The sequence below is a fragment of the Pan troglodytes genome, chromosome 10 (assembly GCF_028858775.2).
Source record: "Pan troglodytes isolate AG18354 chromosome 10, NHGRI_mPanTro3-v2.0_pri, whole genome shotgun sequence".
Taxonomy (NCBI): Eukaryota; Metazoa; Chordata; class Mammalia; order Primates; family Hominidae; genus Pan; species Pan troglodytes.
Genome location: NC_072408.2, coordinates 74,449,394 through 74,468,432, shown reverse-complemented (window position 1 = coordinate 74,468,432; position 19,039 = coordinate 74,449,394). Strand labels below are relative to the sequence as shown.

Genomic DNA, 19,039 nt, shown 5'->3' with positions numbered 1-19,039 from the left:
TTTATACTGGCTTATAGACTTGAAGTATAATATAAAGTCAGGTAAGGTAATAACTTCAGCTTATTTTTTGCTTAGGATGAATTTGCTCTTTGGGATCTTTTTTGGTTCCATATGAATTTTAGGATTTTTTTTTCTAATTCTATAAAAAATGATATTGATAATTTAATGGAAATTGCATTGAATATAGGTTGCTTTGGGCAGGATGGTCATTTTACATAATATTAATTATTTCAATTTATGAGTGTGGGAAGTTTCTCCATTCAATTTTGTCATATATGACTTTTTTCATCAGTTCTTTTTGTAGAGATTTTTTACCTCTTAGGTTAAATGTATTCCTATTTATTTTATTTTTTATCTATTATATGTATCAGTAAAAAAATCTTGTTATAGACAACTATATTATCTATCAGTTATCTATCAGATAGATAACTGTATTGGGATTCATTTGTTGATTTGGTTCTCAGCTAGATCATTATTGGTGTATGGAAATTATACTGGTTTTTGAACATTGGTTTTATATCCTGAAACTTTACTGGAGTAGTTTATCAAGTCTAGGAGACTTTCAGAGGAGTCTTTAGGATTTTCTAGGTATAAGATTATATCATAAATAAACAGAAATAATTTGAACACTTGTTTTACAATTTGGATACCTTTTATTCCTTTTTTTCGTCTGATTGCTCTAGATAGAACTTCCAGTACTATGTTGAACAGGAGTGCTGAAAGTAGGCATCCTCACTTTGTTCTCATTCTTAGAAGTAATGGTTACAATTTTCCCTCCCTCAGTATGTTGTTGGCTGTGCTTTGCATTTTATGGCTTTCATTATTTTGAGGTATATTTCTTCTATGCCTAGTTTAGTAATGGTTTTTATCATAAAGGAATGCTTGATTTTATGAAGTGCTTTTTTTCTATCAGTTGATTTTATATGCTTTTTGGTTTTAATTATGTTAATTTGATGAATCACATATATTGATTTGCATATGTTGAACCATCTTTGCATTTCAGGAATAAAGACCACTTCATCCTTGTGATGAACCTTTTGATGTGCTACTAATTTTTTGATGTGCTTTTAATTTTCTACTGTTTTGTTGAGGATATTTTGATCTATGTTCATCAGGAATATTGATCTGTAGTTTTTTTTATTTATTGTTTACTTGCCTAGTTTTGGTGTCAGGGTGATGCTGACTTCATAGTATGAGTTAGGGAGGATTCCTTCCTTCCTGATTTTTTGGAACAGTTTTGGTAGAATTGGTATCATTTCTTCCTTGTTTCTTTGGTAGAATTTGGCTGTGATGCCAACTGTTCTTGCACTTTTTATAGTTGTTAGGAGATTTCTTTTTTATTACTGATTCAATTTCATTACTCATTATTTGTTCAGTATTTCTATTTTTTCTTGGTTCAAATTCGGGAGGTTGTATGTTTCCAGGAATTTATCAATTTTCTCTAGGTTTTCTAGTTTGTGTATGCAGAGAGGTACATAGTAGTCTCTGGTGATCTTTTGTATTTCTGTGGTAATAGTTTTAATGTCACCTTTATCATTTCTGATTGTGCTTATTTGAATCTTCTTCCTTTTAATGGTTAATCTACTAGCAGTCTAGCAATCTTGTTTATATTTTCAGATAACCAACTTTTTTTTCACTGATCCTTTGTGAACTTTTTTGCCCACATTTCATTTAATTTTGTTCTTTGTTATTACTTTATTCTGCCAGTTTAGGGTATGGGTTGTTCTTGATTTTCTAGTTCCATAAGGCATAATATTAGATAGCCATTTAATGCTACAAACTTCCCTCTTAGCACTGATTTGCTGCATCTCAGAGGTTTTGACATGCTGTCTTTATTTTCATTCATTTCGATTTTTAAAAATAATTCTGCCTTGATTTCATCATTGACCCAATAATTGTTCAGGAACAAGTTATTTAATTTCCATGTATTTGTATAGTGTCGAGAATTCCTCTATGTGCTAATTTCTATTTTTATTTCACTGTGTTCTGAAAAGGTACTTGAGGTAACTTTGATTTTTAAAAAAAATGTATTCACTCTTGCCTGTGGCATGGCATATGGTCAATTTTTTAGCATGTTTCACATGCATCTGTGAAGAATCTATATTCTGTGGTAGTAATATAAGATGTTCTGCAAATATTTGTTAGGTTCATTCGGTCTAGTGTTCAATTTACCAGCTTTCTTTGTTGATTTTTAGCCTCCATGATCTTCCTGTTGCTGTCAGTGGGTTATTTATGGACCCTACTAATGTTGTATTGGCATTTCTCTCTTTTCTTCAGTCAAGTAGTATTTGTTTTATGAATCTGAGTGCTACGATGTTCGATGCATACTTTTAGAATTGTTATATCTTCTTGTTGAATTGAGCCTTTATAAAATATAATAACCTTTTTCATTTTTTGACTGTTTTTGATTGGAAGTTTGTTTGATCTAACACAAGTATAGCTATAGTTGGTTTATGTTATCATGGGATATCTTTTTGCACCCCTTTACTTTGACGCTGAAAGTGTCTATACCAGTTAGTTCAGTTAGGTGGGTTTCTTGTATGTAGCATAAAGTTGTATCTTTTTTTTTAAACATTCTGCCAGCCTATATTTTTTAAGTGGAGGATTTAGTCTGTTTACATTTAAGGTCAGTATTGATTTTTGAGGTTTTGTTTCCATAATATTGTTAATTAGTTCTTAATTGCTTTGGGGCATCAATTAGGTAATTTCTTTATAAGATCTGTGTGTTTTATGCTTTTGTGTGTTTCCATAATGATTAGTATTGCTCTTTCATTTCTGTGTTTAGAACACCTTTGAGTATTTCTTGTAATGCCAGTCTGTGACAAATATGTTTAGTGTTTGCTTATTATCTAGGAAATACCTTATTTCTCTTTGAATTATGAATCTTAGTTAAGGGGGATAAAAAAAATTCTTGTCTGGCCTTATTTTGTAAGAAGACTCAAAATAGGACCCCAGTTTATTTTGGCTTGTTAAGGTTCCTGCTTACAAGGTTCCTGCAAACTCTGGTACGAGTTTGATGAGATTTCTTTTATAGATGATTAGACACTTCTCTCTTGCCTCTTTTATGTTGACTTTGGATAGTCTGAGGACTATATGTTTTTCTTAGGTTATTCTTGAAATACATATCCCAGGAATCATCTCAGATTTTTATATCTGGATGTCTAGGTCTGCAGCAAGACCCAGGAAGTTTTCCTGAGTTATTTATTCAAACAAGTTACCCACACTTTTTACTTTCTCTTCTTCTCCCCCTGGAATACCTATAATTCATAAGTTTGGATGCTTTCCATGATAACCTTTACATGATGACAAAGTGCTTGAAGGCATCGTTAAGTTTCGCAATTTAATTTTCTATATTTGTCTTACTGGGTTTACTTAAAAGACCTGTTTTCCAGCTCTTAAATGGTTTATGCTGCTTGTTCAGCCCATTGTTAAAGCTTTCAAAACCATTTTGCAATTCCATCAAAATATTTTTCATTTTCAGAAGTCATGTCTGTTTTTCTCAATAAAATCTATATTTTATTTTATATGCTACATCATTTTTCTGGTGTATTTGTGATGGCTTTCAACTTTGGATCTCAACCTTTATATAATCCTGTATTTCTTAAAGGCCTTATTTCTTGGAGGCTTCTTTAGAATTCTTTAGAATCAATATTTTGGACTTTTTTTTTTTTTTTGAGTTGGAGTCTCACTCTGTCACCAGGCTGGAGTGCAGTGGCGCCATCTCGGCTCACTGCAACCTCCACCTTCTGGCTTCAAGCGATTCTCCTACCTCAGCCTCCTGAGTAGCTGAGACTACAGGTGTGCGTTCTACATTGACTATATAAAAGATTTTATTGTGTTTAGAATCCACTGCTGGAGGTTAGTGTGGTCCTTTGGAGATGTTGTAACACTCTTTCTTCTTTATACTTCCAGAGTTGTTTATCTGGTTCTTCCTCATTTGAATAAGCTATCTCTCCTTATCTTGAATTTATTTTGTTTTAACAGGATTTTTCTCCCTTTGAAACTGTGACTATAATGTGTGCTGCATAGAATCTGAAAGGCTATATTGAAGAGGATCAAGAAAAAATGCTAGAAAGGAAAGTGTAACAGTCAGTATGGAAAGTTCTTTTCAGGAGAAGTGTTATAAGAAGAAGCAGAGAAAAGATGTGGTAGTTAGCATGATTGTGTCATCAAGAGTTCTGTTTATGTTCAATGCTAGAAATCATACCATGCTTGCATAGTAATGAGAATTAGCAGTACAGATGAAGGAAACTGATAATGCAGGAGAGAGGGAAAGTAATTACAGAGGAAGATGAAAAGATGTTAACAAGGACACAGAGTTTTTCTCTGTAGAAGGGAAAATTGTCTATGTGGGTAAGAAGCCGGTAAATGTGTACCTGTAGTGATAAAGAGTATTAAACTTTTTTTATCTAATTGCTTCTACTTTCTCTGTTATAAAAAAGCAATGTAATCAGATGAGAAGGAAGATAAAGAAAAGAAAGAGTGTTCATATCAGAAAATGTTACCTAGTAATCTTGAAGATTGGAGAAATATACTGACTGGCAAAATGGACTAGTAAAATATTGGACAATTGCACTGGAGGTCCCCTGAATATTTTGGCTTATGAATTTAAAGTGAGCCCAACCAGCATGGTTGAATTATTTCCTCCAGCCATGCAGCACACTACATAGGTGTAGAGAAGGCAGAGGTTTAGATAAAAGCATTTTTGCTTGTCCAATACAATAAAGGATGAGATAGACAAAATGTTCAAGATATATGCAAAGGATTGATTATAACAAAAGATCATGATGAGAGAGGACATGAAGAGGTGAAACTAGGGATGGCCTGTGAAGAGGTCAGAGGAGTCATAAGCCTGAAGAGCTAGGGCTGGGGTATATTGCAGCAGACGTATGAAACGGAGTAATTTTAAAATTTGAGAGGTGGTCATGAGGAGTGGGATGCTCAAAATGGAGAATTTTAAAAGTGGGTACTGATGAACTGATTGTGGGTGAAAGAAATACGACTTTCCAGAGAAAAGGCCAAGAAACTGGAAGGGCAGAGCATTGGGAGCATAATCTATATGAATATTAAAATAACTAAGAAAAGGGGCAGAAATCATTTTGACAAAAACGACAGAGAGCCTAGAATGAAAATTGTCAAGAAATGATGAGAGTTGTGGTGTGCCAGTCTACAGCTAACTTCAACAAGGAGGTTAGAGAATAGTATATTAGGGTGGTGCACCTCTTACTGGGATCTAGAGGTCTTTCAGAGGAGATACTCAGGTATGGAAGTGGTAAAAACAAAAGATCAGTAAGGACTTCCACATTTCAGGCCCACTGATATGGAGGCGGTGGAAGGAAAACTTGATAGAGTTGCAAGGAAAGAGTGTTAATGGGAGTTAGATTTCATTTAGAACAAGAAAGTAAAAGAGCTAAAAAGAATGTAGGAAGTTGGCCAGGCACGGTGGCTCATGCCTATAATTCTAACACTTTGGGAAGCCGAGGCAAGCGGATCACTTGAGGTCAGGAGTTCAAAACCAGCTGGCCAACATGGTGAAGCCCCATCTCTACTAAAAATACAAACAAATTAGCTAGTCGTGGTGGTGGGCGCCTGTAATCCCAGCTACTGGGGAGGCTGAGGCAGGAGAATTGCTTGAACCCAGGAGGTGGAGGTTGCAGTGAGCTGAGGTCACAGCACTGAACTCCAACCTGGGCCACAGAATGAGAATCCATCTGGAAAAAAAAAAAAAAAAAAGTAAACATTTTGCTGGTAAGAAACAAGAGTTTCCATGGGCAAAATAACAGGGTTTGAGTGATGGGAAAAGAGTAGGAGAGTGAGTTGGATTAAGGAATGTGTATTAAACCAAGTAGAATGAGAGTCTTGGTACCTAGAGAAGATCTAAAAATCTTGGCATTCTGCTGGTGACAACGGTGTGAGGCATGATGTAAGCTGATGACAAACAAAGCATCAACCTACAGTGAAAAATATCTTTCATGATAACAGTGTGTGTGTGCATGCAAGTGAGCATGTGAGTATGAGCATGCAAGGAGTAGTGTGAATGTGCATGCATGTAAATGTAGGAGTGAGTGTATATGATTGTTATTGTATGTGTATATAACTATATCACACACATCCATCATTTCCACTGAATTGAAGATTTCAGGCCCACTCTTAGGAAAATATTCACCCTATCTGCAAGTCCCCCAATTCTCCTGCATGCTAACCCTTTCCCTGGTAAAATACAAGTTGATAACAAATGTCAGTTTGCCTTGTGCGTATAGTATACAAACTGCAACTTTCGAAAACGAATTACAGTGAAAAATGCCTGTCAGGCAATTGTCAGAGAACTCAACCAGGGGTGAAGTGCAATCTCTCGCTTCCCCAAATCTCCTTTGAGAAATCTGATATTTGAGAGTAACATCTCCATAGAAAAGCTAACCTACCCTTCCTGGTGATTTTCTCCTGACCATCTCTTTATGAAATAAATTTCCTCCTTATATAGCAGACATGGATTCATTGTCCTCAGTGTGGTTGTTGTGTCCTCAACTGGGCTAACAAAGTACTGCTGTACTTGGTGAAAGGAGAGCCAAAACACACTTTCCACTTATTGTCTCTCCTAATATATAACTATCTTATGTTTAGCTTTTAATATATTATGTTTAATTTAACTTTTGCCTTTTAAAAGTTTATAAATTCTGTTGAATTCTTTTCAGAATCTCAATAAATGGTAGCTGTTTTGTAAAGTATAGAGGTAATTATGTGTAAATTAAATTGAAGTTTAGAGTGCTAGCTCATTTTATTGGATTCTTATAACATGAGATATGCATTATTATCCTCACTTAACCAACAAGGAAACTAAGGCTAAGAGAAATTAAGTGATATACTTCTCCAAGTCACTTAGATGAGAAGAAGCATAATTTGTCTATTTACTCCCAAGAATATTAACTAGCATAATATCTCTTATTAGGTGCTCAGTGAATGTTTGTTGATTGATGACAGCTACATAGCTCTCTGAAAGAATAATCATCCAAGAGTTCAAGAAAAAAACAACTTTTTCATCAGTTAATTTACTCTTTCAGTCAAACTGGGTTTTTTGAGCCGCAGTCATCCTCCCTTATCCCAATCCACCCCCTCCACTAATGCAAAATAATTTTATTTCACTTGATATATACTAAGTTATCACAGGGTTGGTAGTGTAATCAGTTTATTGAACACAGAAAAATGGAATTGGGGAAATGCAAGAGTGAGTTAGTTTCTAAGTGAGGATACAAGTATAGTCTTACCTTCAGTATGACAGTTAAATACACAAGACACTAGAATACAGAAAAGTTTTTTGACCCTTCTGGTTGTATTATATAATTTATGAATCATATTAGTAAACTACCGTGTTAACACTGATGACAGAAATAAGATGGAAAAAAGAGGACTGCTAAGAATTACTTTTGGATAAAGGTATATAATATTTTCATATGAGCTACCTAAATAGTCCACACAAAATCATTTTCTTCATAAACGTGGCAAGTCTGTTCATCACCTTTTTATAGGATTTTCATAAGGATCAAATATGAAAATATTTGTTAAACTGTCCTGAAATCATAAAGCATAGAATAAATAAGAAATGAAAATAATTATTACTACCACCCAGGTGTTTGCCTTTTAAAACAATTGAAAATATAACTATATTTAATGTGGGCCATTCACTTAAGGGTTCTCATTCTATCATGAAGAAAAATGATACTGATAAATGTTTTGATATTAACTCAGTTTGATATTTTAATGATGTGTATTGTTTCTTTGCTTTAATCATATTACAGGATTGTTCAACCTGAATTGAAAGCACTTGCAATCGGCTTCCATTCAATGATTATGCGATCGCTAGGTATGATAAATATACAGATTAGAAATTTAACATGTAAATATTCATGTTAAGGCTTAAAGACAATGTAATTAATTTTCAACTATGAGAATGTATAAAAAAGGAATAAGTAAGAATCATTTCCATTGTTGTGATAAATGAAAATAATAAGAGGAAAACTGAGTGGCCTAGCAGAGAATTTGATTGTTAATTCTTGTTAAAGCCAATCTGTTAAGAGCAAGGAATCATCATATTTATATTATACTTTTTCTAACAGAAAGATAGGTAGTATTTGAAATTTTCCTTCTTTCAGAAAAATAAGAATATTTCTTCCAGGTATAGGCAGAGTGGAGAGTCTTCCTTCTAAATGGAGGCATTATTTAGGACAGGCCTCAATTAGCTTAGGAGCCCTAGGAATCTGGTCAGGCTGAAGTTGTATAAAACAACAGGAGATAACATGTAACTGGGCCACTTCTCACTACCTGGTCCTGTAAGGCTGACCAACTAACCACTAGCAGAAGTTAATGCAAAAGGGAATGAGAATTCAGACTCTAGAACTGGACATCTTAGATTAAGAGCGTGCACTGAATAAAAGAAAGATCAGAAAATTGTGGTTTATTATTGGCGAAGAGTAAGATTATAGACTCCAGAGGCTAAAGGCCTTTTTAAATTGTTTTTAAATTTATTTTTTGTTATTTCAGTAGGTTTTTGGGAAATAGGTGATGTTTGGTTACATGAATAAATTCTCAGTAGTGATTTCTGAGATTTTGGTGCACCCATCAACCAAACAGCGTGCACCGTACCCAATGTGTAGTCATTTATCTGTTACCCACCTCCCACCCTTTCCCCTGAGTCCCCTAAGTCTACTGTATCATTCTTATGCCTTTACATCCTCATATCTCCCAATTATGAGTGTGAACATGTGGTGTTTGGTTTTCCATTCCTGAGTTACTTCTCTTAGCATAGTAGTGTCCAATTCCATCCAGGTTGCTGTGAATACCATTATTTCATTCATTTTTATGGCTGGGTAGTTTTCCATGATATACACAGACCACATTTCCTTTAGCCACTTATTGATTGATGGGCATTTGGGCTGGCTCCATATTTTTGCAATTGCAAATTGTGCTACTATAAACATGCATGTGCAAGTATCTTTTTCATATAATTACTTCTTTTTCTCTGGCTATATACCTAGTATGGGATTGCTGGATCAAATGGTAGATCTACTTTTATTTCTTTAAGAAATCTCCACATTGTTTTCCATAGTGGTTGTACTAGTGTACCTTCCCTCAAGCAGTGTAAAAGTGTTCCCTTTTCACCATATCCACATCAACATTTATTATGTTTTAATTTTTTGATTATGGCCATTCTTGGAGGAGTGAGGTGGTATCGCATTGTGGTTTTGATTTGCACTTCCCTGATAATTAGTGATGTTGAGCATTTTTTCATATGCTTGTTGGCCATTTGTGTATCTTCTTTTGAGAATTGTCTATGCATGTCCTTAGCCCACTTTTTGATGAGATTGTTTGGTTTTTGTGTTGCTGATTTGTTTGAGTTGTTTGTAGGTTCAGAATATTAGTCCTTTGTCAGATGTATAGATTGTGAAGATTTTCTGCTATTGTGTGGATTGGCTATTAACTCTGCTGATTATTTCTTTTGCTGTGCAAAAGCTTTTAAGTTTAATTAACTCCCATCTGTTTATCTTTGTTTTTGTTGTATTTGCTTTTGGGTTCTTGGTCATGAAGTCTTTGCTGAAGCCAATGTCTACAATGGTTTTTCTGATGTTATCTTCTAGAACTTTTATGATTTCAGGTCTTGTATTTAAGTCTTTGATTCGTCTTGAGTTGATTTTCATATAAGGTGGGAGATGAGGATCCAGTTTCATTCTTCTACATGTGACTTGCCAATTATCCCAGCACAATTTGTTGACTAGGGTATTCTTTCTCCACTTTATATTTTTGTTTGCTTTGTCAAAGATCAGTTGGCTGTTAGTATTTGGCTTTATATCTGGGTTCTCTATTTTGTTCTATTGATCTATGTGCCTATTTTTATACCAGTACCATGCTGTTTTAGTGACTATGGCCTTATAGTATAGTTTGAAGTCAGGTAATGTGATGCCTCCAGATTTTTTCATTTTGCTTAGTCTTGCTTTGGCTATGCAGGCTCTTACGTGGCTCCACTTGAATTTTAAGATTATTTTTTCTAGTTCTATGAAGAATGATGGTGGTATTTTGACAGGAATTGCATTGAATTTGTAGCTTGCTTGTGACAGTATGGTTATTTTCACAATATTGATTCTACCCATCCCTGAGCATGGGATGTGTTTCCATTTGTTTTTGTCATCTATGATTTCTTTCAGCAGTGTTTTGTAGTTTTTCTTTTAGAGGTCTTTCACCTCCTTTGTTAGGTATATTCCTAAGGATTATTTTATATTTTTGCAGCTATTGTGAAAGGGGTTGAGTTCTTCATTTGATTCTCCACTTAGTCACTGCTGGTGTATAGCAGAGCTACTGATTTGTATACATTGATTTTTGTATCCTGAAACTTTGCTGAATTCATTCACCAGCTCTAGGGGCTTTTTGGATGAGTCCTTAGGGCTTTCTATGTTTACAATCATATCATCACCAGTGACAGTTTGGCTTCCTTTTTACCAATTTGGATGCCCTTGATTTTTTTCTCTTGTCTGATTGCTCTGGCTAGGACTTCCAGTACTATGTTTAATGGAAGTGGTGAAAGTAGGCATCCTTATCTTGTTTCAGTTTTCAGGGGGAATGCTTTCAACTTTTCCTCATTCAGTAAAATATTAGCTGTGGGTTTGCCATAGATGGCTTTTGTTACCTTAAGGCGTGTCTCTTCTATGCCAGTTTTACTGAGGGTTTTAATCATAAAATGATGCCTGATTTTGTCAAATGCTTTTTCTGCATCTATTGAGATGATCATGTGATTTTTGTTTTTAATTCTGTTTTTGTGGTGTATCGTGGTGTATTGACTGGTGGATGTTAAATCATCGCTACATCCCTGGTATGAAACCCACTTGATCATGGTGTATTATCTGTTTGATCTTCTGTTAGATTGAGTTAGCTAGTATTTTGCTGAGGGTTTTTGCTTCTATGTTCATCAGGGATATCGGTCTGTAGTTTTCTTTTTTGTTATGTCCTTTCTTGGTTTGGGTATTAGGGTGATAGTGGCTCTATAGAAAATTTAGGAGGAATACCTTCCTTCTCTATCCTGTGGAATAGTGTCAATAGGATTGATAACAACTCTTTTTTGAATTCCTGATAGAATTCAGCTGTGAATCTGTCTGGTTCTGGACTTTTTTTGTTGTTGTTGTTGGCAGTTTTTAGATTACCATTTCAATCTCACTGGTTTTTATTGGTCTGTTCAGAGTTTCTATTTATTCCTGGTTGTTTATTTCCAGGAATTTATCCATCACCTTTAGATTTTCTAGTTTATGCACTTAAAAGTGTTCATAGTAGCCTCAAATAATCTTTTGTATTTCTGTGGTATCAGTAGTAATATCTCCCATTTAGTTTCTAATTGAGCTTATTTTGATCTTCTCTCTTCTTTTCTTGGTTAAGCTTGCTAATGGTCTATCAATTTCATTTACCATTTCAAAGAACCAGATTTTTGTTTCATTTATATTTTGTATTTTGTTGTTGTTGTTGTTTCAATTTCACTTAGTTCTGCCCTGATCTTTGTTATTTCTTTTCTTCAATTGGCTTTGGGTTTGGATTGTTCTTGTTTCTCTAGTTCCATAAGATGTGACCTTATGTTGTCTATTTGTGCTCTTTCAGACTTTTTGATATAGGCATTTAAAGCTATGAACTTTCCTCTTAGCACCACTTTTGCTGTATCCCAGAAATTTTGATAAGTTTTGTCACATTTTTGTTCCGTTCAAAACTTTTTTAAATTTCCATTTTGATTTCATTGTTGACCCAACAATCATTCAGGAGACAGTTATATAATTTCCATGTATTTTCATGGTTTTTGGTGTTCCTTTTTCTGCTAATTTCCAATTTTCTTTCACTGTGAGTACTTGATGTAATTTCCACTTTCTTAAATTTACTGAAACATGTTTTGTGGCCTATCATATGGTCTATCTTGGACAATGTTCCATGTGCTGATGAATAGAATGTATATTCTACAGTCATTGGGTAGAATGTTCAGTAAGTATCTGTTAAGCTCATTTATTCTAGGGTGTAGTTAAGTCTATTGTTTCTTTGCTAACTTTCTCTCTTGATGACCTATCTAGCACTGTGAGTGGAGTATTAAAGTCCCCCACTATTATTGAGTTGCTGTCTATCTCATTTCTTAGGTCTAGTAGTAAGTTTTTTATATAAATTTGGGAGCTCCAGTGTTAGGTGCATATATATTTAAGATTCTGATATGTTCCTATAGGACTAGTTCTTTTATCATTATATAATGTGCCCCTTTGTCTTTTTAAACTGCTGTTGCTTTAAAGTTTGTTTTGTCTAATATAAGAATAGCTACTCTTGCTCACTTCTAGTGTCCATTTATGTGGAATATCTATTTCCACTCCTTTAAGTTTATGTGAATCCTTATGTGTTAGGTGAGTCTCTCCTGAAGACAGCAGAAACTTCGTTAGTGAATTCTTATCCATTCTGCCATTCTATATATTTTAAGTGGGGCATTTAAGTCAGTTACATTCAACGTTAGTATTGAGATGTGAGGTACTATTCTATTCATCGTGCTAGCTGCCAGAATACCTTGGGTTGTGTGTGTGTGTGTGTGTGTGTGTGTGTGTGTGTGTGTGTGTGTTATTGTTATACAGGTCCTGTGAGATTTATGCTTCAAGGAAGTTCCATTTTGGTGTCTTTTGAGGATTTGTTTCAAGATTTAAAGCTCTTTTAGCAGTTCTTGTAGTGCTGGCTTGGTAGTGGCAAATTCTCTCAGCATTTGTTTGTCTGGAAAATACTGTATCTTTCCTTCATTTATGAAGCTTAGTTTTGCTGGGGACAAAATTCTTGCCGATAACTTTCCTGTTTAAGGAGGCTAAAAATAGGAACTCAATCCCTCCTGGCTTGTACAGTTTCTGCTGAGAAATCTGCTGGGATTCTGATAGGTTTTCCTTTATAGGTTACCTGATGCTGATGTTTTTGCCTCACAGCTCCTAAGATTCTTTCCTTCATCGTGACTTTAAATAACTTGATGAATACGTGCCTAGGTGATAATCTTTTTGTGATGAATTTCCCAGGTGTTCTTTGAGCTTCTTGTATTTGGATGTCTGGATCTGTAGTAAGGCTGGGAAAGTTTTCCTTGTTTATTCCCTTAAATACGCTTTCCAGATTTTTAGATTTCTCTTCTTCCTTAGGAACACCAATTATTCTTAGGTTTGGATGCTTAACCTAGTCTCAAACTTTCTGGAGGCTTTGTTTATTTTTTAAAATTCTTCTTTCTTTCTCTTTGATGAATTGATTTGGTTTGAAAGCCTTGTCTTCCAGCTCTGAAGGTCTTTCTTCTGCTAGTTAGATTCTATTGCTGAGACTTTCCAGGGCATTTTGCATTTCTCTAAGTGTGTCCTTGACTTCCAGAAGTTGCGATTGTTTTTGATTTAGCTTATCTATTTCACTGAGAAATTTTCCTTTCATATCTTGTATCATGTTTTTTATTTCCTTAAGTTGGACTTCACCTTTCTGTGGCGCCTCATTGACTAGCTTAATAATGGACCTTCTGAATTATTTTCCTGGCAATTCAGAGGTTTTGTCTGGTTTAGATCCATTGCTAGTGAACTGGTGTGACTCTTGAGGGTGTTAAAGAACTTTGTTTTGTTATATTATCAGAATTGTTTTTATTGTTCCTGCTCATTTTGTAGATTATGACAGAGGGAAGATCTGGGGCTCAAGGGCTGCTGTTCAGATTTTTTTGTCCCATAGGGTGCTCCTTTGATGTGGCATTCTACCCATTCCCCTAGGGGTGGGGCTTCCTGATAGTTGAACTGCAGTTGTTGTTTTTACTCTTTTGGGTCTAGCCACCCAGTGGAGCTACTGGGCTCTGGATTGGTACTAGGGAGTGTCTGCAAAGAGTCCCTGTGATGTGATCCATCTTCAGGTCTTTCAGCCATAGATACCAGCATTTGCTCTGGTGGAGGTAGCAGGAGGTTGAAGTGGACTGTGATAGGGTCCTTGGTTGTATTTTTGTTTAGTTCACCGGTTTTGTGTTGGTTGGCCTCCAGCCAGGCAGTGGTGCTTTCAAGAGTACATCAGCCGCAGTACTATAGAGAGGAAGCAAACTTGCCCTAGGATCACCTGGTTAAGTATTCAGGTTTCTCAGTTGGTGGGCAAGGCCATAGAGCTCCTAAGAGATTATGTTCTTGTCATCGGCAACCAGAGCAGGTAGAGAAAGATCATCAGGTGGGGGCAGAGGTAGGCATGTCTGAGCTCAGACTCTCTTTGGGTAGGGCTTGCTGTGGCTGCTGTGGGGGATGAGGGTGTGGTTCCCAGGCCAATGAAGTTATGTTCCCAAGGGAATTATGGCTGCCTCTGCTGAGTCACACAGATTTCAAAAGAAGTAGTGGGGGGCCAGGTGAGCGGCAGGGGGGCGTGGAAGGACTGGCAGTAACAGGCCTTACCCTGCTTCTATCTAGCATGCAGTCCTACAGGCTGATCTCACTGCCACTGTGACCCCCAACAGCACTGAGTCTATTACCGGCTATTTGGTGACGAAGGCTAAAAACTTGCCCCTAACCACCAGCCTCCCTGCTGAGAAAGGAAGCTGACTCCGTTTTTTGGCATCTCAGGGAGCCTGCAGCTGGTGATACGTTTCTTCAAAGGGTTTGTGGATTCTCTCAGCTTTCCCACTATGTTGCTATGGTAGTTCTTGGAGAAAAAGTTTGCAGTGTGAGTCTCCACATGCTGCTCTGTTTGTCCAAGTGAGAGCTGCAAGCTAGTCCTGCCTCCTATCGGCCACCTTTTAGAGGCCTATATTTTAAATATTCAAAGTTGATTAGAAAAGATTTAGAAAATTACCCTTTCTCCCTTGTTGCCATTTGCCCTCTTTACTGCACAGCTGCCTGTTGTTAAACAATGTCTAGCCTAACCCCTGTGAGTGCTCCTTCGTAAGAACTGTAAACCTTATATGCTTATTCCTGGGAAGTAGCAAAAGGGCATCATTCATCTAGGGATTGGTGCAGAGGACTGATTATGGCCCATAGGTAACCACTGATGGCAGAAGGAAAAGGAAGTGGGAGGGGTCAGTTTCTGGGACCCTTGCAAGCAAAGGAAAAAGTATGGCCAAATTACAATGGAGTTGTCATGAAGTGTAGTTGGTGAGAAGGTCACAGATCCTGAAAGGTAAAAAGAAGTGCAAAGGGAATAGGAGAGAGAAGATGGAGATGCTGCAGGGTTACATCGGTTCTCTTCCCAGTATTCCCTTTCTGTGTCCCTAATCTTCCAGCCTCTGTAATCTTGGCAGTTCTCTACCTTCAGATTCAGTGAAGATACCTCACTCCTGGAACTTGAACACAGAGGCTGAAAATAGTTCTGGGTAGTTAGTATTTCTTCTGATATGTTGAAATGAGACTGAAAATAGAAATTATTTTAGCAACATAAAATAGAAAAAAATAAATCTGGCCATCCTAATTGTGAACATCCAATTTCGATGTGTCCACCATATGCCACAATGAAGCTCAAATGCCTCTATGGGAAAAATGCACACTTAGTACCAAACTTCCAATTCACAAACAATCGTCTTAAATATGGTATGTCTGTAAATTGTGGAAGGCCTATTATAATATAGAGTGTATTAAATTGAAAAAGTTATTTAGAAAATAGGTCATCAGAGGTTTCTAATTCCAGTAATTAAGTGTTAGTTAACACATTTACTTCATAAAATTTGTTTAAACCCAGTGGCATAATGTGAAGAAAATAAATTGTTGACATCTATTTTTTATTTTTCAAAGGTGCTCCTGAGTTTTTGAAATCTGCAAATTTCTCACCCATTTTGTCAGCACTAGATTGCCTTAGATACATTGGCCTCAGACACCATTCCCTTGTCATTCTAATATTTCTTACTGTCAGAAATTGAGAATGATTAAAAATAAGCAGAATCAGTAAACTGCCATATATAAATCACTGTCATGTTTTGTGACAAAATCTGAAAAGTATGAGTCACAAAAAAGAACAAGAACAAACTAAAATCTTGTATGCTTCAGTTCTAACATCTGAAGGATAGCTCTCTACTACGATGTCCTTCAAAATTTTGACCAAATTACCTATGCTTAAAACTAGGAGTTAATCTCAGAATGTATACTTCTCCTATAAACAATGTATGTATTCCTGGAATGCTGTACCTTCCGTGAAACCATGCACTACAGATAAAAATTGACTCAGAGACAGACCACTGAAATGTATGCACCGTTGTGATAAGACCACTAACAGAAACAAAATTTATCAGCGACCCTAACCTGTACAGCCTAGGCTGCTTTAGGAGATATTAAGAAAAGCATTAAATCAATGGAAAGAAAATGCTGGACTGTGGTCTTTAAGAGCACCAAGAAGGAGGAAATGGGGTTCTGAGCCCAGAAAGAAGTAAAACTGGCCAATAGCTGAGCACTCTTTGAAACCAGGCCTGAACATCTCTGGGGGAGGGAATCCTGATGTAAGCATTCACTTTTTAATTTTCTTAAAATAGTATTAAAAATCTTTGACTTTACAGCAGTTGAGGTGAGAGCTTTTTCCTTTTCCCATAAGGTTGTAATTTGACTCCCAGTAATCCAGTCTTTCTCGCCTAAGAAAAATTGTATATGAATCAATATGATTTCCATGTTTCACGAATAACGTTCCCCTTTTACCAATCAGGTTTAAGTTAATCGATGTTATAGGAAGAACAGAGTATATAGGTATATAGTCCTCCTTCTTCCCTATGAATATAGGGAGGGAAGAGTAGATCAAATATGTCTATGACATTACCATATGACTTAAGCCTTTGAGCTTCCTAATAATTTTGATTCTTGGGTAGATGTAGGCCAAAACAATGGAATAATTTTCCAAAATTGTAAACTTTTTTAACTCAAAATATATCAGTGTAGAATATCACCCAGTTGTATCTGAAACATTTTCCTTGGATTGATATCTTCTTATCTCATGTTGCAGGAGGTATTCTAGTTCCAATATATTTTGGGGCTCTGATTGATACAATGTGTATGAAGTGGTCCACCAACAGCTGTGGAGCACGAGGGGCTTGTAGGATATATAATTCCACATATTTGGGGTAAGTTGTCATAAATATATTTTATTAATAGATTTTTTCTCTGACTATGTTAATTCCTAAGTCTATTATTTTAGTGTGATTATAATATTAATAATGATAGCTACCATATAGTGAACCCTTGCTTTGTATTTAGTATTGTTTCAGGCATTCTGGTATCTCATTTTAATAATCATAGAAACTGTAGAAAATCACTATTTTCTCCTTCTTTAAATATGAAGAAAATAGGTTTCAAGAATAATGAATAACTTGTCCAAAATAGCATAACTAAAAGAAATACAGCTGGGATCTGTACTTGAATCTCTTTTTATTACAAAATTCTCCTCCTCTGGCTTCTCCAGGAAGATGTAGAATGACCAGCTGGGCTCTGGTTATATGGTCATTGAGGAAAATATGGGAAAAAATGTTTCAATACTCTTCATAGGCAAAGGTATTCTCTTAGTGACATTAAGATAGCTGGATGATCATCTGGAGGAAAACAAGCTGCTGCAATTGTACCTTACTAATTATAGAAACATTAATTTGAAATTTATATATTGACCAAATACACAAATTTTACATGTGAAATTATAAGTATTAGAACTACTCACATAGGATTTCTTTTAATTATCTAGGAAGAAAAAAATGTGTTTCTAAGTGTATTAATCGATTCTCACACTGCTAATAAAGACATACTCGAGACTGGGTAATTTATAAATGAAAGAGGTTTAATTGACTGACAGTTCTTCAGGTCTGGGGAGGCCTCAGGAAACTTACAATTATGGCAGAAAGGGAAGCCAACACATCTTTCTTTACATGGCAGCAGCAAGGAGAAGTGCAGAGTGAAGGAAAAGAAGAGCCCCTTATAAAACCATCAGATCTCATGAGAACTCATTCACTTTCATGAGAAGAGCATGGAGGTAACCATCTCCATGATTCAATTACCTCCCAATGGGTCCCTGCCATGACACATGGGGATTATGGGAACTGCAGTTCAAGATGAGATTTGGGTGAGGACACAGCCAAACCATATCATTCTGTCCCTGGCCCCTCTCCAATCTCATGTCCTCACATTTCAAAACACAATTATGCCTTCCCACCAGGCCCCTAAAGTCTTAACTCATTTCAGCATTAACTCAAAAGTCCAAGTCCAAAGTCTCGTTTGAGACAAAGCAAGTACCTTCTGCCTATGAGCTGGTAAAATCAAAGCAGATAAGTTGCTTCCTAGGTACAATGGGGAGTACAGGCATTGGGTTAATACACCCATTCCAAATGGGAGAAATTGGCCAAAACAAAGGGGCTACAGGCCCCATGCAAGCCGAAAATCTAATAGGGCAGTCTTTAAACCTTATTGTTCCAAAATGACCTCCTTTGGCTCCATGTCTCACGTCCAGGTTACACAGATGCAAGAGGTGGGCTCCCATGGTCTTAGGCAGCTCTACCACTGTGGCTTTGCAGGATACAGCTCCCCTTCAGGCTGCTTTTAAGGGCTGGCATTGTGTCTGCAGCTTTTTCAGGCACACAAAGCAAGGTGTTGGTAGGTCTACCATTCTGGGGTATAGAGGATGGTGGGCATCTTCTAACAGCCACACTAGGGAGTGCCCCAGTGGGGACTCTGTGTGGGGGTTCCAACCCTACATTTCCCTTCCACACTGTCCCAGCAGAGGTTCTGCATAAGGGCCCCATCTCTGCAGCAAGCTTCTGCCTAGAAAGTTCCATACATGTTCTGAAATCTTAGCGGAGGTTCCCAAACCTCAATTCTTTACTTCTGTGCATCTACAGGTTCAACACCACATGGAAGCTACCAAGGCTCGCGGCTTGCAACCTCTAAAGCCATGGGCCAAGCTGTACCATGGCCTCTTTTAAAAATGGCTGGAGTGGCTGGGACTTGTAGCACCAAGTTTCTGGGCTACACACAGCAGGGGTCCCTGGGCCCAGCCCACAAAACCAGTACTTCTCTTAGGCCTCTTGTTTTGTGATGGGAGGGGCTGCCACAAAGGT

General features: G+C 36.6%; 1 protein-coding gene across 1 annotated transcript in view; it reads left to right on the top strand.

Annotated features, from left to right (window-relative positions):
• LOC134807488 (putative solute carrier organic anion transporter family member 1B7) overlaps positions 1-19,039 on the top strand; it is a 75,267-nt gene that overhangs the window by 43,920 nt on the left and 12,308 nt on the right. The window contains exons 11-12 of the mRNA XM_063785884.1: positions 7,794-7,858; positions 16,945-17,062. Coding sequence (XP_063641954.1) covers positions 7,794-7,858; positions 16,945-17,062 — 183 coding nt within the window. The remainder of the gene's footprint in view (positions 1-7,793; positions 7,859-16,944; positions 17,063-19,039) is intronic.